Source organism: Malaclemys terrapin, chromosome 5, assembly GCF_027887155.1.
Source record: "Malaclemys terrapin pileata isolate rMalTer1 chromosome 5, rMalTer1.hap1, whole genome shotgun sequence".
Lineage (NCBI taxonomy): Eukaryota > Metazoa > Chordata > Testudines > Emydidae > Malaclemys > Malaclemys terrapin.
The window spans coordinates 44,049,694-44,077,020 of NC_071509.1; the positions used below are offsets into that span (position 1 = coordinate 44,049,694).

General features: G+C 43.0%; 1 protein-coding gene across 1 annotated transcript in view; it reads right to left on the minus strand.

Moving 5' to 3' along the window:
* Positions 1-12,246: 12,246 nt before the first annotated feature.
* TMEM156 (transmembrane protein 156) overlaps positions 12,247-27,327 on the minus strand; it is a 30,243-nt gene continuing 15,162 nt past the window's right edge. Inside the window, exons 5-7 of the mRNA XM_054030498.1 lie at positions 25,884-25,982; positions 17,941-18,032; positions 12,247-13,571 (exon numbers count right to left, since the gene is read on the minus strand). Coding sequence (XP_053886473.1) covers positions 17,944-18,032; positions 25,884-25,982 — 188 coding nt within the window. The 3' untranslated portion in view covers positions 12,247-13,571; positions 17,941-17,943. The remainder of the gene's footprint in view (positions 13,572-17,940; positions 18,033-25,883; positions 25,983-27,327) is intronic.

The following is a 27,327-nucleotide window of genomic DNA, read 5'->3' on the forward strand; positions in this document are numbered from 1 at the left end:
ATGATCTGTGGCAAAAGGGAGGATTTTTTTTTTAAGATCTGATGACAGTACCAGAAGAGACTTTTTTTAAAGTGCTGAGCATTGCTCAAAGTATTGAAGAGATGACATCTAATTAGTTCCAGCAGGATCTGAGTCACAGCCTTTCTGAAGTAAAACAAAAAATTAAGCATGAGCATGCAGAAGATGAGGCAAAGATCAGAACATGCAAAGAAATAAAACACAAAGGAATGAGGGCAGTTACTTTGAAAGAACTGATCAAACTTGATCTGCAGTGCTCACTTCCCACTATCATTTACCTCCAACCCTTCTCTCCAAAATGCAGACCTGCTAAAAAATCAGCAATAGAGGAGTTTCCCCACTTTGTGTCCCATTACCATCTTTGGAGAAGATTCTGTAATGGAGTTGAGCTCTATTCATTCCAGTTCTTAATTGTTTCCCCCCTACTCCCCCAGAACTTAATGAAACTATTACCTATATACAGGGCCGGCTCCAGCATTTCTGCCGCCCCAAGCAAAAAAAAAAAAGCCGCGATCGGCGGCGGCCATTGGAAAAAAAAGCTGCGATCGGTGGCGGCAGTTCAGCGGCAGGTCCTTCGCTCCTAGAGGGAGTGAGGGACCTGCTGCCCCTGAATTGCCGCAGGTGCCACCCCTCTCCCTTGGCCGCCCCAAGCACCTGCTTGTTAAGCTGGTGCCTGGAGCCAGCCCTGCCTATATAACATCATAGTAAAGTGCATAAACTGTAGAAAACAAAACAAACCCCATAACAAGGGCTAATTGTAACTCTATGAATGAAAGCTGCAGCTGTTGAAAAAGAAAAGCATGAGGACACTACGCCCAAGTAAATGACTGGTCTTTCTCTTGTGCATTACAGGGTGGAGGTGCATTTGGCTGCAAAGTATTCATAGATTCCAAAGCCAGAAGGGACCACTCTGATCATCTAGCCTGACCTCATGTATAACACAGGCCATAGAACTTCCCCAAAATAATTCCTAAAGCAGATCTGGAAAAACATCCATCCTTGATTTTAAAATTGCCTGTGATAAAGAATCCACCACAACCCTTGGTAAATTGTTCAAATGGTTAATTACCCTCACTGTTAAAAATGTACACCTTATTTCCAATCTGAATGTGTCTAGCTTTGACTTCCAGCCATTGGAGTGTTCTATACCTTTCTCTGCTAGACAGAAGAGCCCATTATCCAATATTTGTTTCCCATGTAGGTACTTGCAGACTAATCAAGTTACCCCTTCACTGTCTCTTTGTTAAGGTACATAGATTGAGCTCCTTGAGTCTATCACTAGAAAACTGGTTTTCTAATCCTTTAACCAGTCTCACGACTCTTCTCTAAACGCTCTCCAATTTATCAGCATCCTCTTGGAATTGTTGACACCAGAACTGGACGCACTATTCCAGCCGCAGCCATACCAATACCAAATACAGAGGTAAAATGACGACTCTACTATAACTTGAGAATCCCCTGTTTATGCATACCATGATCGCATAAGCCCTTTCACAGAGTCACAATGGAAACTCATGTTCAGCTGATTATCCACCATGACCCCCAAAATCTTTTTCAGAGTCTCTGTTTGTCAAGATACAGTCCCCCATCATGTATGTATGGTCTACATCAGGGGTCCCGAACGCGGTGCCTGCAGGCGCCATGACGCCCACTGGGGCATAAAGTGCGCCCACGTACTGGCCAGCGGACGAGCATCCGGCATTTCGGCAGATGCTTGTCCACCGCATGGCGCCCGCCAGACGAAAAAGGTTGGGGACCACTGGTCTACATTCTTTGTTCCTACATATACAGCTTTACATTTATCCATATTAAAACCAGATGTTGTTTGCTTGTGCCCAGTTTACCAAGCGATCCAGATGGCTCTGTATCAATGTATCAATCTTTGTTATTTGCCACTCCTCCAATTTGTGTGTCATCTGCAAACTTTATCGGTTATGATTTTATGTTTTCTGCCAGGTCATTGATAAAATTGTTAAATGGCAGGGCCAAAAAACAATCCTTATGGGACCCCACTAGAAACAAACCTGCTCAGTGATAATATATTTGTAAACAGGGAATTACAAGACCTATCAGTTAGCCAGATTTTGATCCATTTATTGTGTGCCTATGATGTGGTGCACTCACCTCTCGTGAGCACCTCCTATCAGCTGGGTATGATCCTGCCCTCTCTCCTGGTGTCCCCTGTAGTTTGTTACCCTCATCAGGCAGGTTTTCAGTGGTAAGCTATCCAGCTAAGTCACACATCATCTAAATGGATGAACCCCTTCCAGGATAACAAAGGTCCAACAAAGAACTATAGCTGTGCCCTTGTTGGTATCTGCAGCCCTGTCTCTGGGCTCAGTTCTCAGCCCCTTCTGTGGTAGCTTTAAGTCCATCTCTGCCCTGTTATATATCAGTACCACCAGGGCTTTCTCCCTGGAGAGTCTTTGTCCTCAATGGTTCTCTGGTGTCCCAGCAATCCAGCCAGCTCACTCCTTACATTCAGTCCCCTTCCAGGGGGTGGTTAATCAGGCAGTCAATAGACAGTCTGTCTGCCCTTACCAGGGTCTTCAGCCCCATCCCCAAGTCTATTAAATTCAAGCCCTTTGCTCAGGCTTCTAAATGGGTCTTATCCTCTTCTTGGGGCTTAGGTCAATTCCCAAGGGGCAGGACTCAGGCCTGCCCCACTACTCCAGGTCCCAACGCATAGACCCTATAAACAGCAGTCACATATTTCTTCCCTTAATACTGCTTTATTCTCTGGACTACTGCCCACCCATTCCCATCAACTTCATCCATTACCCTCCCCATCCCTCTTCAGGGACCCTTCTCACAAGAGTCTCCTCATACAGGAGGTAGATGGGTTACAGCAGCTAGGTGCGGTGAGGGTTGTTCCTTCGGAGTACAGGAACAAGGGGTTCTATTCCTGCTACTTTTTAATCCTAAAGGCCAAGGGCGGTCTGCGACCTATTCTGGACCTGCAAAACCTGAACCACTTCCTAGAAAAGCTGAAGTTCTGCATGGTGTCCCTGGTCTCCATCATCCCCTTCCTGGATCTGGGAAACTGGTACGCCAACCTCGATCAGAAAGATGCATATTTTCACATCACCATCTTTGAGGGACACAGGCGCTTCCTCTGGTTTATGGTAGGTCCCAACCACTGTCAGTTTGCGGCCCTCCTGTTTGGTCCAGCAACAGCACCGCAGGTATTTATCAAGTACATGTTGGTGGTGGCTGTTTACCTCAGACGTCAAGGGCTGCTCCAGGTCCCAGGTCAAAAGGCATGCTGCGATGCTGTTAGCCATCTGCCATCGCCTTGGCCTGTTAGTAAATGACAAAAAAATCCACATTGGTTCTGGTACAGAGGATAGAGTTCATCGGAGCGGTGTTCAGCTCTACCTATGCTAGGTCGTTCCTGCCAGTGCAGAGATTCAGGGCATTGACAGACCCCATTGCAGAAGTCTCCGCATTTCCCCTGACCGTGGCCAGGGTTTGCCTGCACCTACTAGGTCACATGGCAGCATGTACATATGTGGTGTGCCACGCCAGGCTCCAGATGTGACCCCTGCAGCCATGGCTGGCGACTGTCTACTCCCAGTCCTGGAAAAGGTTGTTACCATCCCCACGACTGTACTTACCTCACTGTGATGGTGGACCAACCCCGAGAAAGTCCTGAAGGAGACCCCTTCGATAGCACTCCTCACTCAGTCAAGTTGGTTTCGGACACCTTGGACCTCAGCTCGGGGGCACACCTCAGCACCCTGCAGACCCAAGGTATGTGGTCCCCAGAAGAAATGATGCTGCACATAAACATCAAAGAGCTTAGGGTGGTGCACAGAGCATGCACGGTCTTCCTACCTTACCTGTCGGGCAAAGTGGTCAGAGTCCTGATGGACAACACAGCCTCAATGTTCTGCATCAACAGACAAGGGGGAGTGCGATCCTCCGCCCTCTGCCAAGAGGCATTCTGTCTTTGGGACTTTTGCATCGACCATGGAATCCACCTAGAAGCATGTTGCTTCCAGGTGCCAAGAACACGCTAGCAGATCACCTAAGCAGGGACTTCTCCTCTCACCACAAGTGGGTGCTCCACCCAGAGGTAGTTGGCATGATCTTCCAGAAGTGGGAAACTTCCCAAGTGGATTTATTCGCCACCAGGCAGAACAGGAGGTGCCATAGGTTTTGCTCCAGAAAGGGTCTGAGCAAGGGCTCCCTCTCCGATGCCTTCCTCCTGCCGTAAGCGGGAAGCCTGATGTATGCATTCCTTCCAATTCCGCTCACCACCAAAGTCCTAGTGAAAATGAAGAGACACAAGGCTCAGGTTATCATGATCGTCCTGGCGTGGCCTCGCCAGCACTGGTTCGGGATGCTATCGAGCCGGTCGACAATCCTTCCGTGGCCAAACCGACCGAACCTGCTGTCACAGGATCACGGTCAACTCTTGCACCCCAATCTCACTTCCCTCCACTTCACGGCGTGGATGTTGCATGGCTGAACCCTGAGGAACGGGCCTGTTCGGAAGGGGTCCAGAAGGTACTCCTCAAGAGTAGAAAGCCATTGACTAGACAGACTTACCTGGCAAAGTGAACGAGGTTCTCCCGCTGGGCAACTGAACGGGGCATCTCCCCTTCACATTCTTCAGTGCAGTCGATCTTAGACTAGCTGCTTCAGTTGTGGAACCAGGGCCTGGCACATTCCTCCATCAGGGTGCATCTGGCGGCCATTTCCACCTTTCATCTGCCCATATAGGGACAGACGGTGTTCTCCCATATCATGACAGTCAGGTTCCTCAGAGATCTCAAGAGACTTTTTCCTCAAGTTCAGTCCCCAGTCCATCAGTGGGATCTCAATTTTGTTCTGTCCAGGTTCATGGGCCTGCCCTTTGACCCTTTGGCCTCATACTCCCTGTCTCATCTATCGTGGAAGGAAGCTTTCCTGGTGGCAGTGAAGTCAGCAAGGCGAGTCTCCGAGCTGCAAGCCCTGACCTCAGAACCGCCGTACATGGTCTTCTATAAGGACAAGATCCAGCTCTGCCCCCACCTGGCCTTTCTTCCCAAGGTAGTGTCTACTTTCCACATGAGCCAGGACATCTTCCTTCTGGTCCTCTGCCCTAAGACCCATGAGACTAGTGAAGAGAGGTGCCTTCATGCTCTGGACGTAAGAAGGGCCCTGGCTTTCTACCTAGATCAGACGAAGCCGTTCTGTAAGTCAACTCAGCTTTTCCTCTCTACAGCTGATAGGATGAAGGGCCTCCCAGTGTCCACGCAGAGGATTTCTAACTGGATCACCTCTTGCATTTGGATCTGCTATGCATTGGCGGGAGTCCCTCTGCCACCGATCGTCAGAGCCCACTCGACCAGAGTGCAGGCATCTTCGGCAGCCTTCCTAGCACACTTCCCGATCCAGGACATCTGTCAAGCGGCGATGTGGTCCTCGGCGCACATGTTCACGGCCCACCATGCCATCACTCAGCAGGCCAGGGACAATGCTGGGTTTGGCAGAATGGTGTTTCAATCTACACATCTGTGAACTCCTACCCACCTACGAGGGGTACTGCTTGGGAGTCACCTAAGTTGAATGGACATGAGCAAGCACTCGAAGAAGATCCATAACTGGTGTTCTTCGAGATGTATTGCTCATGTCCATTCCACAACACGCCCTCCTTCCCCACTGTCGGAATTTCCGGCAAGAAGGAACTGTGGGTGCAAGGAACTGGTGGTGGCGAGTTGAATGGACATGAGCAACACATCTCGAAGAACACCAGTTACAGAAAGGTAACTGTCTTTTCCTAGCTTCTGATTTGTAGTCATTACTATCAGCTTTCCTTTTATTTCCATTTATTCCATATATAATAGCTGCTTTCACTTCACCTCTAAACCAGATTTTTTTTTTTTTAAATCAATACTGCCTTCTTCCTCAATTGTGGCTTTTCGTGCATTTGGTAAAGTATTCTTTGTCATTCACATTTTTCTGATTAAATTCTTTCTCCCAGCTGAGTTTGCTCATAATTATTTTCAGCTTTTTGAAGTTAGCCCTTTTAAAGCAGTGTGTGTGTGTGTGTGTGTGTGTGTGTGTGTGTGTGTAACCATCACTAGTCTGGACTTTTTCTGTTTGCGCATCATAAATGTGATAAAGTCATGATCATTGTACCTAAGTTACCATCAGGGCGGCTCTAGGCACCAGCTAAACAAGCTGGTGCCTAGGGCGGCAAAATGTATGGGGCGGCAAAATGCCGAGCTACCGGCTGGGAGGTAAGTGGCCGTTGTCCGCAGGAGAGCGACGCGAACAAGCTGAGGAGTGGCCCGTCCTCTGAAGCCGGGGCAGGACCGTGCTACCAGCGCCTGCCTAAGGGGGAGGTGGCCGCTTCCCGCTGACCGCGGAAGAGCGGCGTGAACAAGCCGAGGAGCGGCCCGTCCTCTGCAGCCGGGGCAGGGCCGCGCTACTGGCTCCGCCTGGGGGGTGGGCGCTGACAGCGGGAGAGCGGCGGGAGCCGGTAGCGCGGCCCTGCCCCAGCTTCAGAGGACGGGCAACTCCTCCGCTTGTTCACGCCACTCTCCCGTGGGCAACGGGAAGCGGCCAGCTCCCCCTCAGGCGGGAGCCGGTAGCACAGCCCTGCTCCGGCTGCAGAGGATGGGGAAACATGGCGCCCGGGCGATCCGCTCCTCCTCGGCTTGTCCCCGCCTCTGCCTCCTCCTCCTCCTCCTCTCTGTGCCGCCTCCTGCCAGGGGAGGGGAGAGGGGAGTGGAGTGGCAGCCCGGGCTGAGTCCAGCTCATGCCAGGGCCAAGGCGAAGCCCAAGGATGAGCAGGGCTGGGATCCAGCAGCAGCCCCAGCCCCTGGCCCTGGGATCGGCGGTGTCCGGAGATGACTCCACTTCAGGCCAGATCCGCAGCAAAGTAAGAGTCGGGCCAGGCGGGAGGGTCCCCAGGACCCCTGGGGAGCTTCTGCCTGCTGGAGCCCCAGAGGCTGCTGCCTCCCTCCCCAGCCCCTCACAGCACTCCAGTGCCTGGAGTCTCCTTCTGCCTCCCCTCCTGCAGGGGCGAGCGACCTGGCAGAGAGGAGCAGCATCTGCCCAGCAAGCCCAGCACCTCTTCCTTGGTTCCTCCAGCCCCAGAGCTCTCTCCATTGCATGCCCCTCGGGCTCCCAGCAGGGTGGCCTCAGGGTGCCGGTGCCTGGAGTCTCCTTCTGCCTTCCCCCTGCAGGGGGCGAGCAACCTGGCAGAGAGGGGCAGCATCTGTCCAGCAAGCCCAGCACTTCTTCCTTGGCTCCTCCAGCCACAGAGCTCTCTCTATTGCATGCCCCTCGGGCTCCCAGCTGGGCGGCCTCAGCGCTGGGAAAATGCCAGCAGAGCTGGGTCCAGTGTGTATCCAAGCTCGTGGGGAGCTCTCTCGCCCCAATGACTAGCGCCTTATCTACGGCAAGTACAGTAGTGCAATAGGAGTGTAACGTGAAAAATATCATGTCATGTTGTGACACGGTCACTCAAATCATGATTACATGTGTGCACTGTGCTGCCCTATCGGCGCCATTCGCACTAATTTCCGTTTCGCGTTGGTGCCGGTGGTTATAGGGCTAAAATGCCGGGACAAAAACGAAAACGACTTTCTGGTGCTGCTTCCCGGCAACAAAGAGAGAAACAGCAAAAAGAATTAGAAAAACTATCTCGTACTTCAAAAAAGTATTTTAAAAAAGTCGACAATCAAGGAGAAAGCTCTAAGCAATGCATTGAAGGTGATTATTCATCAACTGATGAAGACCGATCGAACCAAAGATTACCTTTATCAACTGATAAAGATGAACAACAATCTGACCAAAGATTATCTTCACTAACTGATAAAGACGAACAATCACAATCCATCCAAAGATTTACTACTTCAGCTGAAGAGTCCAGAAATGAAGAACTGTTATCCAAATCTAAAACTGAAGAACAATTATTGGAAGGTGGAGAGACTGACATAGGATCAGATCCAAGTACATGGCTGACAATAATTACTGATACAATGTGAATTATTATTGTGAAAAAAGGCCCTTCAAAACTAGATTCTACATTTGAATATCCATTTAATGAGTCAAATCGTCGATTTATGCCATCCAGTATGAAGAAAAAAATGAAAAATGGGGAACAAATTAATAGATCGTGGTTAGTGTATTCACAGACCAAAGATGTAGTTTTTTATTTTTGCTGCAAACTGTTCTGTAACTCGGACATTTTTCTGGCAACTGCAGGTTTTAATGACTGGCGAAATTTGCATCAGCATTTGAAAGAACATGAAACATCAAAAAATCATTTATGCTCATTGACAAATTGGATTGAGCTGTCAAACAGATTACATACCGGTACAACAATCGATGCGGTACAGCAACGTCAACTAAATTCAGAAATTCTACATTGGCAAGCAGTGTTGGAACGTTTACTGACAATCATTAATTTCCTAGCCGAACAGTGCCTCGCATTCCGTGGATCCTCAGATATTTTATATGAGAATAACAATGGAAATTTCTTAAAATTGGTTGAGTTATTGGCAAAATTTGATAATGTTATGGCTGAGCATGTACGAAGAGTGAAAGATGGAGAGATTCACACCCATTATTTGGGTAAAAATACACAAAATGAGATAATAGAATTAATTTCTAATGGAGTGCGTAATGAAATTTTATCGAATTTGAAACATGCCAAATATTACTCAATTATAGTTGATTGTACTCAAGATCTGAGCAAAACTGAGCAAATGTCAGTAGTTTTACGATTTCTGAAAACTGATGAAAATGCAGAAGTGAAAATTTGTGAACACTTTCTAGAATTTATACCAGTGAACGAAACCACTGGGAAAGCCCTCACAGATGTAATTCTACAGAGATTGGAACACTATGGAATACCTTTAGAAAATATGCGCGGCCAAGGGTACGATAATGGCTCAAACATGCGAGGACGACATGCAGGTGTACAGCAAAGAATATTGAATTTAAACAATCGAGCTTTTTTCATTCCTTGCCATGCGCATTCGTTCAATCTGGTTGTCAGTGATGCTGCCAAATCATCTAAAGATGCCGTTTCATATTTTACCACAGTGCAAGCAATTTACAACTTTTTTAGTGCTTCCATACACCGTTGGGCAGTCTTGAAGAAGCATCTTGAACAAAAACTCACACTTAAACCTCTGAGTCAAACTAGATGGGAAAGCAGGATAGAAGCTATTAGACCATTCCGATATTCATCAGGAGAGAGTTACAATGCACTATTTGAAATAAGCCAGGACTTGTCATATGATCCTTCATTTCAACATGAAGCTGAAACATTGGCTCAGAAAATGATGCAGTTTCAATTTTCATGTTGCACGGTTATTTGGCACAATATTCGAAATCAAATTAATTTGACCAGCAAAGTTATGCAGAACATAACCATAGACATATCCGAGGCAAAGATGATTTTGAATAAAACGCTGGAATATTTAAAAAAATACCATTCAGATGAAGGATTTGAAGAAACTGTCAAAGAAGCAACAACAATAGCAGAGGATCTTGATTTTGAACCAACGTTTGCACCTCAAAAATTCATTCGTCCTCGGAAAAAAACAAGACAGTTTTGTTATGAGGCTCATGATGATCCTATTCTCAATCCAAACGAAAGGTTTAAAGTTGAATGTTTCTATTGTATTTTGGATGTAGCTATAACTTCCATTGAAGAAAGATTTTGTCAGTTGCATGGTCATTGTGAAACTTTTGAATTTTTATACGATACTGGAAATATTAAAAATCAGTTTTCCAAAGAAGACCTAATGAAGCAGTGCCAACACCTACATTTAGCGCTCAGTACTGATAACGCTGCTGACATTGATGCAGTAGAATTGTATGAAGAATTAATAGCTTTATCTGAGCTAATAAGTCCTAAAACTTCTCCTCTAAAAGTATTAGAATTTATAGCATGAAATGATTTTTTCACTCCAAACACTGCTATTGCATTACGCATTCTTTTAACATTACCAGTATCAGTGGCTTCTGGTGAGTGCAGTTTCTCAAAACTGAAATTATTAAAAAATTATTTGAGGTCCACCATGTCTCAAAATCGTATGTCAGGACTGGCATTAATTTCAATTGAAAGTACTATTGCAAAAAATTTAGATTTCACTGACTTATTAAAAGACTACGCAAGTATAAAAAACAGAAAAATTCAGTTCATATAAATTCTTTTAATTTATGAGAAACTGGAAGACACTAAAGTTTTTCATTACAGTGTATAGTTGAATTCAAATTGTTTGTAATTGTGTTTTTGTTAAAATTAAATGTTAAAATTAAACTAGTAGGAAATTGTTTTATTTCACTAACTACAAATTCTCTGTTTTCATTTTTTTTTAATTTTAAAAAGTCAAAACAAAACTGCAAAGTGCAAACATGTGTAAAAGCCAAAAAAAAAGAACGGGGGGGGGGGGGGCAGCCAAAATTTTTTTTGCTTGGGGCAGCAAAAAACCTAGAGCCGGCCCTGGGTACCATTAATTTTTAGTTCTATAATCAGTTCTTCTTTATCTGTGAAGATTAGGTCAACAAAAGGAATCTAACTATGAGGCTGAACTCCGGCACCCAAGAGTGGGGTACTGTGTAATTCAACAAAAAATTTAAACATTTGTGAAGATATCCCAATCCCATTTTTAAGCATGTAACTTCACAACCCTACTCAGGGTGCTTCTGATCACTTTGGGCACTGTTCATCAACAGCTCATATGCAAAGGGTGGCATAGGAAGCATTAGCACTCAGGAGTTGGTTGGTTACATTGAGTAGAGCTGGGCAATAATTTTTGGACAACACTTTTTTTCACCAAAACATTCAGGTTGACTGAAACATACTGAGAATTCATGTTGAACTAACTGAATTGTACTGGTAAAAAACAAAAAAAATTGGAAAAAAATTAAATATTTTGATTTTCAATTGGAAATGACTATTCCTTTCAAAATTTACTTCTATTTCATTTTTGTTTTATTTTTAAAAGGGTAAAAATTTTCAAACAAAATGAAACATTTCATTTCCGTTTGAATGAAATATTTCATTCACCTGAAACATTTTTTCCAACTTTTTCAGTTTGCTGAAAAATTCAAAAAATTCCATTTCAGGTTAACCCAAAACATTTTTTTTTTTAATTTTTCAGTTCATCCAGTGAACTGGAAAACCTGCTATTTGCACAACTCTAATGAGAGCTGATCCTAGCTATTTTCATAAGATCACATGTGGCTTCTCATTGATGACTAAAGTACTGGAGCTCAGACCAACAGCAATAGAGAAAATTTTTATTTTTTAAATACGAAGATGAAAAAGTGAAAGGAGCAGGAACCTTGTGGGAAGGAGACTGAGCAGGAGGCACCTCCTGTCAAGAAGAGAAGACTGAAGAAATTCATGCACATCCCTGCACACACCCCTTCATTGCACGTCCTTAAGAATATATCCTATGTGTTCTGAGATAACTGCCTCATTGCGTTATTTTCTTGCTATTTTCCTGTGCTGCATCTGATAACTTGCTGCCTCTTCATTCTCCCACTGATGTCCACAACTGGGCACATGTGAAAGGGGAATTTTCACATGCCAGGATGAAAAAAAGTAAATTTCAGTCACAGGGAGATGAAGTCCTGGGACAGAAAGATACTAGATCTTCTCAGTTTCTGTTTGATACTGGTGTTTTGAAAAGAATTCTTAACACAGAGAGATAATATTTGCCTGCATATTATATATGCATTTGCAATGTGGTATGGATTTTGAGCTGCATATACAGAGGCATCACAGAGTAAGGTGGTAATAGTCATCCTCATCACAAGCCAGGAAATAGCACACATGAAATAATGTGCTCAAGTATGGGCACCTCAGTACCAGAAAGATACAGATAATTTGGAAGAAAGCAACAAAAAGGTATTTGATTTCCTCCTCGTCAATCCATCCATAACTACATAAGTTATAGTTTAGCCCAATGACATCTAAGGAGGGAGAAAGAGGAATTGTATAGGCTGGTATAATGGGGTCTGAGCAGAAGTAATGGAATTAAATTAATGAAAAAATAGGCTTATATGAAGAAAAAATTCCTGACAGTGAAATCTCTTTCAATTATTGAGTAGTCTCCTATAGAAAGCAGTGAAAGTGCCATCCCTTGAAGCATTTAAATCTTCACTAGAAAAGCACTAGCAACCTGTCATTGATTTAAGATAACCTAAACATCACTCTTCCATCTGTAAGCTTCAATAAAGAAAACCACACCAAATAGAGGCAAAAGTTTATTTTATATACTATATTTCAAAGGCCATTTCTGGAAGGTTTGAAGTTATTATTACAACTAACCATGTCAGCCCCAAAGACTCAAAAAAATCAAGGTTTTTCCTGGATTTTTTGTAATCTCATGACACAAGCAGTAGAAATAAATATTTCAAGTTTATCCAACTAGATATAAAAATTTCAAATAGGCTCAGCCATTCAAAAACTAATGTTCACAATTGTTCCTATTAAATCTGAACTGCTCGGTACAGTGTAATGACTAGAGAAGCAATTTCAGAAAGCTGCTGGAGGGAAGAGCCATATAAATGTAAGAGATGGAGGTTATGAAGTATTAACATGATGCTAAATTGCTGCATATCATATTTGCAATGGGCAGTTTACAATCTGTTCATCCTGATGGATTTAGCACAAGGGAGTTAGAAGCCCTGGCTCTGCAATTTCAGCCTCTTGCTGGTAATTTATGGCTAAATTGTACCCACAAATAATGTGTAAGCACAGAATGCGTTTGGTACCCTGATCAGCCCAAACAGCTCCACTACACTCAGAGGAACAGTAATAAATGGAAAGTAAGGAAAAGTTGCAGGAGATAATGAGTCTGAATACTAATGACCTAAACTGGTGCAAAAATAGGATTGCAATCTATCAAGTAGTACCAAATCCATTTGGTGCTGCTAATGAGTTGTTTTAAAAAATTGGTTTTATAGTTTGGAGCCAAATCTGCACTATTTATCCACATTTTTCCCTTAACCCATTAAGATCCTGCAGTCTTTGTGCATGCAAAACTATCATTGACTTCATGAAAAAGTCCATTGTGTTCACATAGAGCTTCAAGATTTAGCCCGTGATGTATGACCCTTCTTGCTTATTCAGCAGCAGCCAGAGAATACACCTTTAAGGATCATTGTCACCTATGACATTCACATTACACAAACTAACATCCATGGTCCATCAAAATATACATATTTTTCCATTTAAAATGGTCTCATGTTTTCACAGAGAATACAAATTGAGTTTCTTCTCAGCTGGAAAGAAAAATTATAGCAAGGATAATCTCTCAACTTTGTGAGTAAGTATAAATCCTGAATGAACCCAAAATAGATATGAAATCTATAGTCTTCCACTGAGGTTGATGCTACAGCACCATATCAGTTTATCCATTGTTTATATTTTAATAGAGTGGTTTTGATGAATATAAAATCCTGTTAACTGAGGTTCCTGGCATTCTTAGGAATAAAAGGTGGCTAAGGTAGCCAGGAAGGATGTATTGGAAATGAAGATGGCTTCTTTCATGGTGTATCGATTATGTTTCATACGGGAATGCCTGAAACTGAAGAAGAAACTATTATCAGATAAAAGGAATGTGGGAGAAAAAGGAGAGCCATTTCTCATTTACTTTGTATAGTGGATCCCCTTATAAAGTATTTAATAAATGTAGTTTTCTTATAACTTTCACTGTACTGAATTTTCCTTTTTATCACAAAAGAAAAAAAATTCTAATGAAAAAACAGTCAAAATGAAGGACATGCTTCAGACAGGAGCAAGATCAATAGCCCAGGATACCCAATGTAAAGGGCATACAGTGGTCACTACCCACCAACAGGCCTGTACCTCACTGCTCTTTCCTGGCTAATGAGATTCTGCACATGAAAATTTCCCTCACCCAAATAGTGAAAAAAGATTTGTGTGTGTCTGCTCAGTTGTGGTTTTTTATGACAAGTCAACCCCAGAATCCTTTATGTTGACTGCCAAGATAGCTCCTCGATGCATCACTGCAGCTGGTGCCGAAGATGCTTGGGGTATTTTTGAGAATTAATAGATGTCTACTGGAGGTGAGTGAGCACAACCGGGGACACCCTTTTGAAAGAGGAAATGACAGAAAAATGGGACCAAATCAACTAGTGAGAGGAAAGGAGCAGCAAACAAGTGAAAGATTGAAGAAGGAATCAAATCCCATCCTTATCTAGAATGCCAGCATACCAAGGGACAGGCTTGTCAATAATTAAATGAGGGCAGCCATTTCCTCATTCTCAAATGAAAGAAAGTCTAATATTCAATGAGTGAGGTGTCACAGCCAGACTTTGGGAAGCTGGGCTGCAGAAAATTATCCAGACCTGATAACTAGTCCTTATCTCTAATGGGGCAAAGGAGAACTCCGTATCTGAGCAATACAAAACTCTGACAATGTCCAGAACTAAATCAAGTCCATCTTTAGCGCTGAGACGTATTTCATATTCCCACCTTGAGTGACAAAGCAAAAGGTGTCCTGCCTCCCATTCTGGCAGTTAACCTGTTTGGGCTCCCATCTAGAGTGTCTTTCTCTCTGTCCTTATTTTTCATTCACATTACCCCATAGGAGCTTTTGGTAAAAAGTGTTTCTGAGGATGGGGATTCGTATTGGCTGAAGCAGCTGCTGAGGTGAGCTAAAAAATGACAAATATAAGCAGGACAGAATGCATCCAAAATTGGTGCCAGCTAATGGAAGGTAGCAATTTTTAACTGTTTGTGTAGTGCCCATTGCAGCCAAATCTGGCACTCCTGCAACCAAAGCAATGTAAAGACTAAATCCTTCTTTTAACAGCTTCTAAATTTCTGATGGATCCTAAGATGTGGAGGAAAGTACATTGTGCTGTGTGTGTTTTAAGCAGAAGCAGCTAGTTGTGCCAAATATTCTGAAACATACTCAGCAATTTGTGATGCCACAAGCCATATTACACTAACAGACATAATGGATTTTAAAACTTAATGTACATATTAAATCTATAATGAGGCAAAAAGGGCAGAAAATAACTTTTCCACTCTGATATTTAGAAAATAAATATGTAACTGATTTGCCTGTAATGCATTCATTACAATATTTGGGGCCATATGCTGCTGAATCTATGTCCAGAAAGTTATATACAGCAATCGAGGGCACACATTGCAAAAATGGCTAATTGGCATATTAAATGCTACAGAGACTAAAAGTCACTGCATTCAGTCTCACCAACCCACCACATTTAACTATAGTATGTGGACAGAGTTGGCATCGGGGTTTGTTACAACTTTGTAACAAACCCCGATGCCAACTTGAATAGATATGTGGACAGAGTTGGCATCTGTCCACATATCTATTCAAGTGACATCATCATAGGACCTAATCACATCAGCCATACCATCAGGGGCTCGTTCACCTGCACATCTACCAATGTGATATATGCCATCATGTGCCAGCAATGCCCCTCTGCCATGTACATTGGCCAAACCGGACAGTCTCTACGCAAAAGAATTAATGGACACAAATCTGACATCAGGAATCAAAATACTCAAAAACCAGTGGGAGAACACTTTAACCTGTCTGGTCATTCAGTGACAGACCTGCGGGTGGCTATATTACAACAGAAAAACTTCAAAAACAGACTCCAACGAGAGACTGCAGAGCTAGAATTGATATGCAAACTAGACACAATCAACTCCGGTTTGAATAAGGACTGGGAATGGCTGAGCCATTACAAACATTGACTCTATCTCTCCTTGTAAGTACTCTCACACTTATTATCAAACTGTCTGTACTGGGCTAGCTTGATTATCACTTCAAAAGTTTTTTTTCTCTTACTGAATTGGCCTCTCAGAGTTGGTAAGACAACTCCCACCTGTTTATGCTCTCTGTATGTCTGTATATATATCTCCTCAATATATGTTCCATTCTATATGCATCCGAAGAAGTGGGCTGTAGTCCACGAAAGCTTATGCTCTAATAAATTTGTTAGTCTCTAAGGTGCCACAAGTACTCCTGTTCTTTTTGCGGATACAGACTAACACGGCTGTTACTCTGAAACCTGTCTTTAGGCAAGTTACTTCACCTTTCTCTACTTCAGTCTCCCCATCTTTACAATGGTGAGAGTGATACTTTTTCACCTTCATAAATCCCATGATGAATGAAAAGCATTATATAAGTGGTCAATATTCTTAAGTATTATATTATCCTGCCTATGACCCAGCTAGTCTCACTCAGAATCAAAGCTCTACGAGTTTGCTATGTCATTAGCTCATCTGTCTCCTACCATAGCTTTTAAAAATTTTACTTCTGCAACTAATTCAGTGTTTTCAATTCACAAACTGATTTCTCTATGGGTCCACCTTGTTAGAGGGTTTTCCCTTCACCACCTCTCCTGGTTCTTGTCATGCAGACAGAAAGCAGAAGTCCAAAGTACAGACAATGCGCTGTTTATTGGGGTTAGTTCCAAGCAAACATATCCACAACTCTACACCCCAGCAAAGTCTGTTTCCCAGTGTCCCCCTTCCCAGCTCTGACACCGCAGAGCCTTGCCTGTGTCCCCGTTCCCCATTCCCACCTCCTCAGCAGGCCCAAATATACCTGCAGTGCACGCCCCTAACAACTTATGGTCTCCATTTCGGAGATTGCTGGGTCTTCATTCCCATTCCCTTTTATACCCCATGCCAGGGGTAAGAAGTGAGGTTGAACTCCGGTCAGGGGCAGGCATTTCTTTGGTCTTTCAGTATTTTACCTTCCCTCCAAATTCTCCTTTGCCCCTCCTGACTGGTTGCTTGACCATGCCTTGAGATAAGGAGTTGAGGCAGTCTTCACGTGTGCGCTCATATTCCCACCATGCCCAGTACTTATCTTTGTCCATTATATTAACAAACCCATCTGGTTTAGGCAAAAGCAACATTTACAATGTGTCTTAGTTCTTACTAAGAATCCCTTTGTTCACACATATTAGTAAAAATGTACATATATCCAAAACCAAAGAGGCAAGCAGAACTCAGCAAAACTACATTGACACTAATACTCCTAACACACCTGAACTATTGAAGACAAACTGTATTTTAGCAAATAATTTTTTTAGGAAAATTTATGATTAAACCAAAAGTATATTCTTTCTGTAAGACTGCGGACTTAATGTATGTAAATAATGAAGGATCTTCTTAAGCTTTTATGGAAGTATCTGTAGGCCCCTTTCTTCTATGCAGCTTTGTATTAGTATTTTGTTTTTACTTATTCAAATATGATCTATTTCATTTTCAGACATTAAAACACCTTTCAGTAAGTATATCTTTTCAGACTTGTCTCTGTCTCCATTACTACTGAGCCGGCACCCTATATCCAGATGCTTCTGAACTTTGAGGAAGTTTGAAAGTAAATCTGAACTCCACAGTTGGCCCCACCTCTGATTGAAACCCACATCTTCAGTCATTTCTGCTGACTATAATGTGGTCAGAGTGGACTGATGGTGGATTTTTTGGTGTTTGAATTTGGTCAGCAAATTATTTATTATTTCAAACACCTGGTTCTTTTCAGGACTCGTTAGCAAATTGTTTCCCCTGTTGCTTTCTCTGGTTCCCATAGCCTCACTCCTTGTCAGAAACAACTGTCAGCTTGATTCTGAAATCCAGGACACACTACTCCACACCATAAAAATAGTGCAAACGTTTCTGCTAAAGTCTTCAGGGGCACACAGGGTTTAACAGACTAAAAGATTAGTTTATTGATCAGTCTTGGTGCTAAAAGAAAAATTGATTTTGTTTTCCTGCCATCTAGCTCTTGTGAAACATATTTTCAGGTTCGCCTCCTCCTGCATCTTGGCCAGAAGTACGATGTAATTTATTTAGAGTACATATTGCATGTGGTCAATCTGTTGATTTTAACAATAGATGGGAAAGCAGAATCATCTGAGAGGTTTAAGGTATTTGTTTACCTCCTACACCTGCTGAGAATGCTCATGTTCAGGAATTGCAGGCAATATCTCTGCTGTTTGTGTGATAGCTGCGGGTCTTCGTTGGTTGGGCTCTGTTAAAAGAGAAAATAGTTTTAGTCCACATTAATAAATACCAAAAACATCTGAGGAATGTTACACTTCAGGCACCTAACTCCCATTTGATTTCTATGAAAGTAAGGCACCTAATCTGTTCAAGCACATTTTAAAAAAATCCCACTATTAGGAGTCTAAGTCCCATTGAAAGTCAGCTGGATTTAGATGCTTGAGTCACTTAGAAACTTTTGAAATTTTTACTTAGTGAAAATACAGAAACATGTTTAGTAAGAGCAAATTCAGGGCTAAATCAAGCCCTCTTAAAGCTGTAGATTAGCTAGCGGGAAGCAGAAAACTCTGTAGCTTTCAATCTGTGGACTTTCCAGAGCATCATCCATATTGAAGGACTGAACAACCACCCCACAGAGGTAAGGGGTATGATGTTCAAAGGCTATTGTGGCTACAGGAGGAGCATGGAGTGCTCCCAGGGATCACACAGTTACCGACATACATCTGCAAGTGGTGGAGGCAGTGAAGGGGTACAAGGCTGGCATTGGAGCTGCCCTATAGCCAAGACACCTTAGTAGGGCCCACATAAGGAGTCTGAGCCATTAGGAAATGGAGGAATTGGAGCATGCTGGGAGCTCTTCATAAGCTAGCACTCAAGAGATCAGCATTATCTGATATGATACATTTTTTGCAGCTCTGAAATGGGATGATGTTGTAGATAGTATCTTAACTCCAGAGCCACCTGCTCCCTGCACAGCCACAACCCTTCCAAACTTGCAAAGGAACTTCTATATGTTCCAAGGAGAAGGACAAATTATGCTGCTTAGATTAAGCTACATCCTGTCCAAACATGCCCTCTGATTTATGCCTCCCCTTTTTGTAAATATAATTCAAAAGAACAATTCAGCTCTCAACATTTAAGTAATTAAATTTGAAAAACAAGGCTAAAATAGACTTGTGAATGTATCCATTCTCCCTTCAGAGTCTAAAGCTAGGTCTACACTGGGGGAGGAGGGGGTCGACCTAAGATACGCAACTTCAGCTACGCAAATAGCGTAGCTGAAGTTGGCGTATCTTAGGTTGATTTACTTGGCCATGAGGACGGTGGCGAGTCGACCGCTGCTGCTCCCCTGTCGACTCCGCTTCCGCCTCTCGTCGTGATGGAGTTCTGGAGTCTACGGCAGAGCGATCAGGGATCGATTTTATCGTGTCTACGCTAGACGCGATAAATCAATCCCCGATAGATCGATCACTAGCCACCGATCCGGCGGGTAGTGTAGACGTACCCTAAGTGTAACTCCCACTGTTATGTCTGCATATCAAATGGAGAAATGACCCAGGCGTATATTAGACCAGTGTTCTGGTCCTGTTGTCTGTGGCTATAACTGTGGACCTGGACAGCTGAAATCAAATACAGACTATAAAATAGTTGCTCTGAAACTGCCTTGGACCCATATTTTTTTTATCCTCCCTTGTAAAACACAGGAATAAACCCAAATTAGTCATTAGATTTCATACTTTTCTGTCTAAATTTCATGTCTTTGAAGCTGGGAGGTCTGTTGTAAATATTGTGACAAGATTTGCTTTTTTCTCTGCATTACTCACCTAAGCTCTAGAGGAAGAGACAACCACTCACCTATGTCAAATATTAACTGAGGAGGAACAGAATCAAATATGTGATGCTCTACTTGGCCAAGATTAAAAAAAGAAAATTCCTTCTTAACTAGTCTTCACATTTATTTAACATTGCTGAAGATGCATCCTGCCTGCCTTCTTCAACAAGAAGGAATGCTGCCGAACAGGTAGGAGAGGTGGGCCTGGGCTTAGAGTTTCCTGGAATGCCAACACTGTTCTATACATTGAGCCAAATTCTGCTCTTATTTACACCACATTGACTTAAATGAGGTTACACAGGTATAGCTGAGGGAGGATTTGAACTATTTTCTCTGATGTCAGAGACAAGGGACTATCCTTTTAATAGGGCAATAAGAAATTTGAATGATTTGAGGTAATGTGTCTTGTTCACTTATTTACACACGCTGTAGCCACTGAGCACCTATACTCTCTTTCATGGGCTACCCACATCTTTGAAGACTACATGTTGTATGAGCGCAACCACTGCCAGGCTGCTGCTACTACTCCCACACAGATGGGCAGGGATGGACGAACACAGTGGGGAGTGGGCAGGATCTGCTCCTCAACACGTTGGCCAGTGCCCCAAAACCAGCACAGAAGGGGAAGCACCAGGTTTTGATTCTCAGAGCCTTGGTTCCTGACATCCTGCCCCTTATTCAGGCTAGATGGTAAAGTTACAATCCAGCCCTTCATTATTAGAGGTCATTGTCAATATAAACCCCAGATACTAAACAAACCATTTCATTTACCATGTATCAGAGGGGTAGCCATGTTAGTCTGAATCTGTAAAAAGCAACAGAGGGTCCTGTGGCACCTTTAAGACTAACAGAAGTATTGGAGCATAAGCTTTCAGGGGTGAATGCCCACTTCATCAGACGCAAGTAATGGAAATTTCTAGAAATGTTAACATCCGTGTTAGTGATCAATGGCTCCATGTCTAGTTGGCAGCCGGTTTCAAGCGGAGTGCCCCAAGGGTCGGTTTTGGGGCCGGTTTTGTTTAATATCTTTATTAATGATCTGGAAGATGGTGTGGACTGCACTCTCAGCAAGTTTGCAGATGACACTAAACTAGGAGGCATGGTAGATACACTAGAGGGTAGGGATCGGATACAGAGGGACCTAAACAAATTAGAGGATTGGGCCAAAAAAAACCTGATGAGGTTCAACAAGGACAAGTGCAGAGTCCTGCACTTAGGACGGAAGAATCCCATGCACTGCTACAGACTAGGGACCGAATCGCTAGGTAGCAGTTCTGCAGAAAAGGACCTAGGGGTCACAGTGGACGAGAAGCTGGATATGAGTCAACAGTGTGCTCTTGTTGCCAAGAAGGCTAATGGCATTTTGGGCTGTATAAGTAGGGGCATTGCCAGTAGAGCGAGGAACGTGATCATTCCCCTTTATTCGACATTGGTGAGGCCTCATCTGGAGTACTGTGTCCAGTTTTGGGCCCCACACTACAAGAAGGATGTGGAAAAATTGGAAAGAGTCCAGCGGAGTGAAACAACAAAAATGATTAGGGGGCTGGAGCCAGGGCCGGCTTTAGGCCGATTCAGCCGATTCGGCTGAATTGGGCCCCGCGCCAAGAGGGCCCCGCGCTGCAGCTGTCCACCCCGCCCCCAGCTCACTTCCCCGGCCCCTCCTCCCCTCCCCTGAACGCTCCGCCCCCTCCCCTGCTTCCCACGAATCAGAGATTCGCAGGAAGTCTGAAAAGAAGCAGGGGCGGGCGGGCAGCACAAGGTAAGCTGGGGTAGTGGGGGCGGGAGAAGGGCTCCGGGGAGGCACGGCCTGTTCCCGCAGGCCCCAGCGGCTCTGGCCCGGCTTGGCTCCGGCCCGGTCCCCGCGGCTCGGGTCCCCCCCCTGGCGCGGCTTCCGCGGCGCAGCTCGGGTCTCCCCGTCCCCCCCGCGGCGCGGCTCGGGTCCCCCCCCCCCCGCGGCGTGGCTTGGGTCCTGGGGGTGGGGCTTGCAGCAAGCCCCGCCCCCAGGAATCGGGCCCCGCTCTTGCTAAAGCCGGCCCTGGCTGGAGCACATGACTTATGAGGAGAGGCTGAGAGAACTGGGATTGTTTAGTCTCCAGAAGAGAAGAATGAGGGGGGATTTGATAGCAGCCTTCAACTACCTGAAGGGGGGTTCCAAAGAGGATGGAGCTCGGCTGTTCTCAGTGGTGGCATATGAAAGAACAAGGAGCAATGGTCTCAAGTTGCAGTAGGGGAGGTCTAGGTTGGATATTAGGAAACACTATTTCCCTTGGAGGGTGGTGAAGCACTGGAATGTGTTACCTAGGGAGGTGGTGGAGTCTCCTTCCTTGGAGGTTTTTAAGGCCCGGCTTGACAAAGCCCTGGCTGGGATGATTTAGTTGGGAATTGGTCCTGCTTTGAGCAGGGGGTTGGACTAGATGACCTCCTGAGGTCCCTTCCAACCCTGATATTCTATGATTCTATAATTGCTTCATTTACCATGTTACTAATGTCATAGGTTGTTAAAATTAAAATGGAAAGAGTTTTAAATATTCCATCATTTATATTGCTTGCTTACTTATGCAGTGTCCTCCTGCCTGAACAAAGAAAGTCAATTAAATCACTTTTACTTTTATCTTATATAATCATTTTCAGTTTCAGTTTCTTAATGTGGTACTGCTTGGCTTGCAAACACATCAGGTTAATGTTTATTTGTTTAAAATAACTGCTACCACTGGAATTTAAAAAACAAATTCAGAGAAAACTTCTGTTGAGTGATACAGATGTGATGGTAAAATGAACCTAACAAAATAACGTATTGGAAAAATATACCTCGCAATTCACAAGCTACTGAATTCTCAGTTATATATTTGTTTCTACATAATGATCTTTGTTATATTCAGTGACATTATTGGGCTTTATTCATAGTCTGTCTTCAGCTTCTATAACGTGAATGCTAATTTAATAATGTTGAAAGGCAGGAGTATCATAACTTCATTTAAAAAAAATGTCCTAAGTTCATTAAAGTTAACTTTGCATTGTCATGAGCAAGACAGGTTAGTAGGAGAATGTATTCTAATATGTAGAGAGTCAGAGTATGGCTCTCTGAGACAATGGAGGTAGTAGATATTTATAATCCATCGTGGCAATGGCAGATCTTAAAACTAGTGCTTAGGAGAAACAGCAGTTCTTTCCATGTAGTCTTGTTTCTGCTTGTCATATGGGTGTAAACCAGGAGTAACTTCACTCAAGTCAATGGAGTTATGGTGGTTTGAAACCAGCGAATGGCTCCATAATCAGCCCCATGGTGTTAGTAAAAACAGTTCATAAGCAAGAAACTTTTCAGTCAAATGGGTAGCCTGGAGTGGAAGGAGCATAACATTAAGACCAATATCGTGTTCTTTCTTCAACATCATAAATCTACACTGGGATTTCATAAGACACTCAATGGTCAAAAAACCCTTAGACATACAGTGCTAACCAATGCTATTGTGAACATAGTGATAAAACAAGAATGTTATTAGTGAGAGCTACTAAAGACAAAAGATTTCAGAGACAGATTCCTTTCCTGAGGGATGAAAATAATGAGCTCATAAATACAACTTCAGAAATTAGCCAGCTCTCTAAATGTTGGGAATATAAATTGTAATCCCAAGAGTGCTCAGGCAGACAGGAAGCTATCTGCTCTTTTCTAGGTAAGATTGAAATGCCACAAATTACTGGATTGTAGAGAGAAATTATTGAGGCTCTTGAACTGCTGAAGGAATTGGCAAGACAAGGCTATTGCTAATATGCTGAATGAACAGTGAAATGCCCAAGTCTAGACAGTTTAAAAACTATTTTCCCATTTGCCGACTTTGGATTTTATTTTTTTTATTTTATTTTTGCCATTTACAGTTATTTCAGAGGACTCCTGGTTTGTTTTAATCTATAAAAAGATAAGGAAATCAAATTACATGGAATGTATTAAACAGTATGGTTCTTCTAGTAATATCAATAATATTCTGAGCCCAGGACTATTCTTTCCCGTCTTGCAACAAAGATATTTTGACCAAGTTGAATAACCTCCTCAGTTTAGTATGTTGATTATCACTCAACCCTGCAGTGAGTTGAGCCATGCACCAGAGTCTCCCTGGGCTGAATAATAATGTACATTCAGAAGGTCAAATACTGATTTCTGCCTGAAGCCATATCAATGGGTTCTGTGCAGATGGAAGGAATGGAATCCAGAAAACCCGCACAGCCATTTCAAGTTGCTACTATAGTTTTGAATCTATTCTTTAATGTGGGCTTTAGTCAAGATGAGCTTGCATAGTCATAGAGCCTCAGGCCACAATACCTTATCTGCCAAGGCCCTGATGTGAGATAGAATACGTGACAGGAAACCAAAAATGAGGAACACAACAAAATTATTGATGCAGGAAATTTAAAAGCTGTGGCAGCATTCCCTTAGTGCACACAAGTCTTTCTACAACCTCAGTTTCACAGTTCTTTTTTTCTGATATAAATAATTTTCAACAATAAAAGTGAGTGAATGCCATTTTTATGTGGGAAGAAGGTAACTTTGGAACTAAACTGTACGCCTTCACGTGACTTGAGGGACATTTTACAGGTATGCTCCGAACTCCAGTGCAATGGCACAAAAGAAGAGTAGAGTCACCCTGTGTGGCCTTTCCATGCCTAGGATATGCCTCACAGTAAGTCACACCAGTGTATAAGGCCTTCTATGGTGCTTCAGAAGGCTGCAGGATTTGACCCAAAGTTATTTCCACATGACATGGGGATTCATTTGTTTGCTAGCCCATTTCATTTGTTCTGAGCTGAGAACAGAGTGCTTGTCAGGCAAGGGATGACACAAGTTCTGCTTTTATACAGATGACTTCCTCTCTTTGTAGAAAATCCACGCTATCCCTGCCATACAATTGCTTTTTAATTTCTTGTAGCAAGGTTATGTACCTGGCCTGCCCACTCACATTGATTTCTTTCTGCCGGATTTCATTACAAACACTAGAGGCTTGTGACTCTAGTTTTCAGTGCTAACATCACAGTCCTAAACTGCTGTAACAGCAGTATTGGTAACAAAGTGATTATAGTGCCCCATTCCCCTCCCCTTTTGCCTCTTTGCAGGCCCCTGCATGTGAGGGCATTCACCCGAATGGATTATGTCTTCTCATCTTCTCAATCTGCTTTCATGCAAGAACAAATTCCCGCATTCCTGTTCCTGAACTAGCTCCTGTACATTGGGTGAGTCAGGGCTGTGTTATTCCCATCCCCAAAACCAATTCCCTGCATAGGAGGGAACGGTTCCCCAACCCTAAGTCATCTCCTGCTTCTTACCAAACAGGCTTGCAATTCAGTGCTAACAAATGTAAGGCAATACTGCTAGGTATTATAATTATTTATCATAGCATCTAGAAACCCTGTGCTAGACCAGGATCCTATTGTGTTAGGTGCTGTACAAACACTGAACAATAAGACAGGTATAGGAAATAAACAGCAAAAATACAAATTGGAGGCTGCTAATTAGAAAGTAGCAAATCCATGAAAGACCTATGGGCAGAAGTAAGATACTAAGGCCCAGATCCTCAAAGGAATTTAGGCACCTAACTCTCATTGAAATCTGAGGATCTGGACCTAAATAAGAGCATTCAGTGCAATGCTGTTGTTAAACAAAGTTATGGTCTTTTTAGATTTATACATAGAATGCTAGCATGTAAAACAAATGTGTGTTTCAATTACCCCCCAGTTTCAGAAGGAGATACAAAATCTAGAAAAAAATAAATAACGGGGCAACATACTAGGATTAGAATATATGAGGAAACCTGAGACAGCTAAATATTTATCATCTAAGAAAAAGGTGATTCAGGAGGGATATTATTACAGTCTGTTAAATTGTACAAGTTAAACAAAATAAAGGGAGTTATTCATAGTCTCAGGAGATGGCAGAACAAGGAAAAATGGTTTGAAACAAAAGAAAGAAGTGTTTAGACTACATATTAGGAAAACATGCTTAACTATGGCTATGTTCCTCCTGCTTTCTTTGAAGCCAACGGCAAAAATCCCATTGACTTCAATGAGCATAGCTGAGTAATGGAGAAGATTAATAAGAGAAGTGGTCACGGTACCATCGTTGCTGAGGTCTTAGAGCAGGACAGAAGAGACATTGTGAAAGATGTAGTGAGAATTCTACAAAATATAGGGATTAAGACAGGATGTCTTAGAAGGTCTTTCTTGGCCCCTCTCTTTGTTTCAGAATTCATTAGGTTTTTATTTTGCTTATATATTACTCACCTGAAAGGAGCTGAATAACTTTAATAGGTGTAGATTCTTTTGAGCTTTTGTTGTCTTTTTGTTGGATAACAGAAGCTGCCGTTGCTTTATATTTGCTATCTGATTAAAACAAAAATAGTTTATCTTCAGCTGTATCATTACATATATATTTCTCGTTACCGGGGAGCTCATAGCAACCCCTATATTTAGGTTGCCTAGCATTTTCCTTTATAAAAGAGCCTTGTGATTTTTTTTAAGTTGCTTTAATGCCTTCATTGTTTACAGCAAGACTGGGAAATTGGGCCAAGAGAAAACCTTGATGCCAGATTTTTCATTGTCCAGTGAAATTCCATTCAGGTTTGGTTTTTGAAAATTATCTTTTCCTTTTAGACACTTATGTACCTCAGGATAACTTTGGAAGCCTCCCAAAATATTAACTGAACATGAATAGTCTAATCTAAGGGCAGGCCCAAACCACTGCTAAAGCAGAAGCATCACATATTGCACTGGGAGTTCTGGGGGCAGACAGTCTGTCTGGGAGCAGAAAGAGAAGGAGTGAGGCTGAGCTTCCCCCCTAACATTCCCTCCTCATGGACCCAGCAACCTTCTATGAGAGCACCACATGGAGAAGGAACCACACACACACCCCTCCCAGGGGGAAATGGGGAGAGAGAGAACTGGGCAGAGCTACCCTTGACCACCTTTTGGATCCAACACCTGATCTTAGCAATCATTCTCCCCTATGCCCCATCAGGACAAAAGCCTGCTCTTGATATAGGCTGATGTAGTTAGTTCTGTAGTAAAACTATATTGCAATGCTGATGATTCAGAGTTCAACCCTACCAATGAAGTGTTATGGATGGTTGTTACAGTTCTCTAATAGAATTTGATTTTACCTTTTAAAAAACCCTAGGGATTTATATTCACAATTAAATTAACCTTGTTTAGGTTACAAATTCAAGCACTCCAAAGTTGAAAAATGGGAGAATCAGGATTGTATAGTGGATTAAGCTATTTGTATGAGCCCTGCCCCCATTTGAAGGTATGTAGAAAGGAAGGCAAAGAGAATACAGAAAGGATTGTCTTCAAATCAAGATAAGTTTAGTTCTATCTCTGTCTTTGCTGCAGTATTCCTATATGATACCAAGAAAAGTACTAAAGCCAAAATTTTGGTAGATAGCTTCTAATTGTGTGTTCCTCATTTTCTGAAACTCCAATTAAAGACATGTAAGATTTGATATGCAGAAGTACTGAGCACTCATAACAGCAACTAAAGTCAATGGGAGCTATGAATGCACAGCAGTAGGGCAGTCTGGAGGAATGACGGGAAGGTTAAGGGCCAGAAGTCCTGATTTTTAATCCTGGCTTTGCCACTGATTCATTTGTAGCCTCAGGCAAATTTTCATCTCAATTTCCCCATCCATAAAATGGAAATACTAATGCTCTCATATCTCACGTTGGAGAT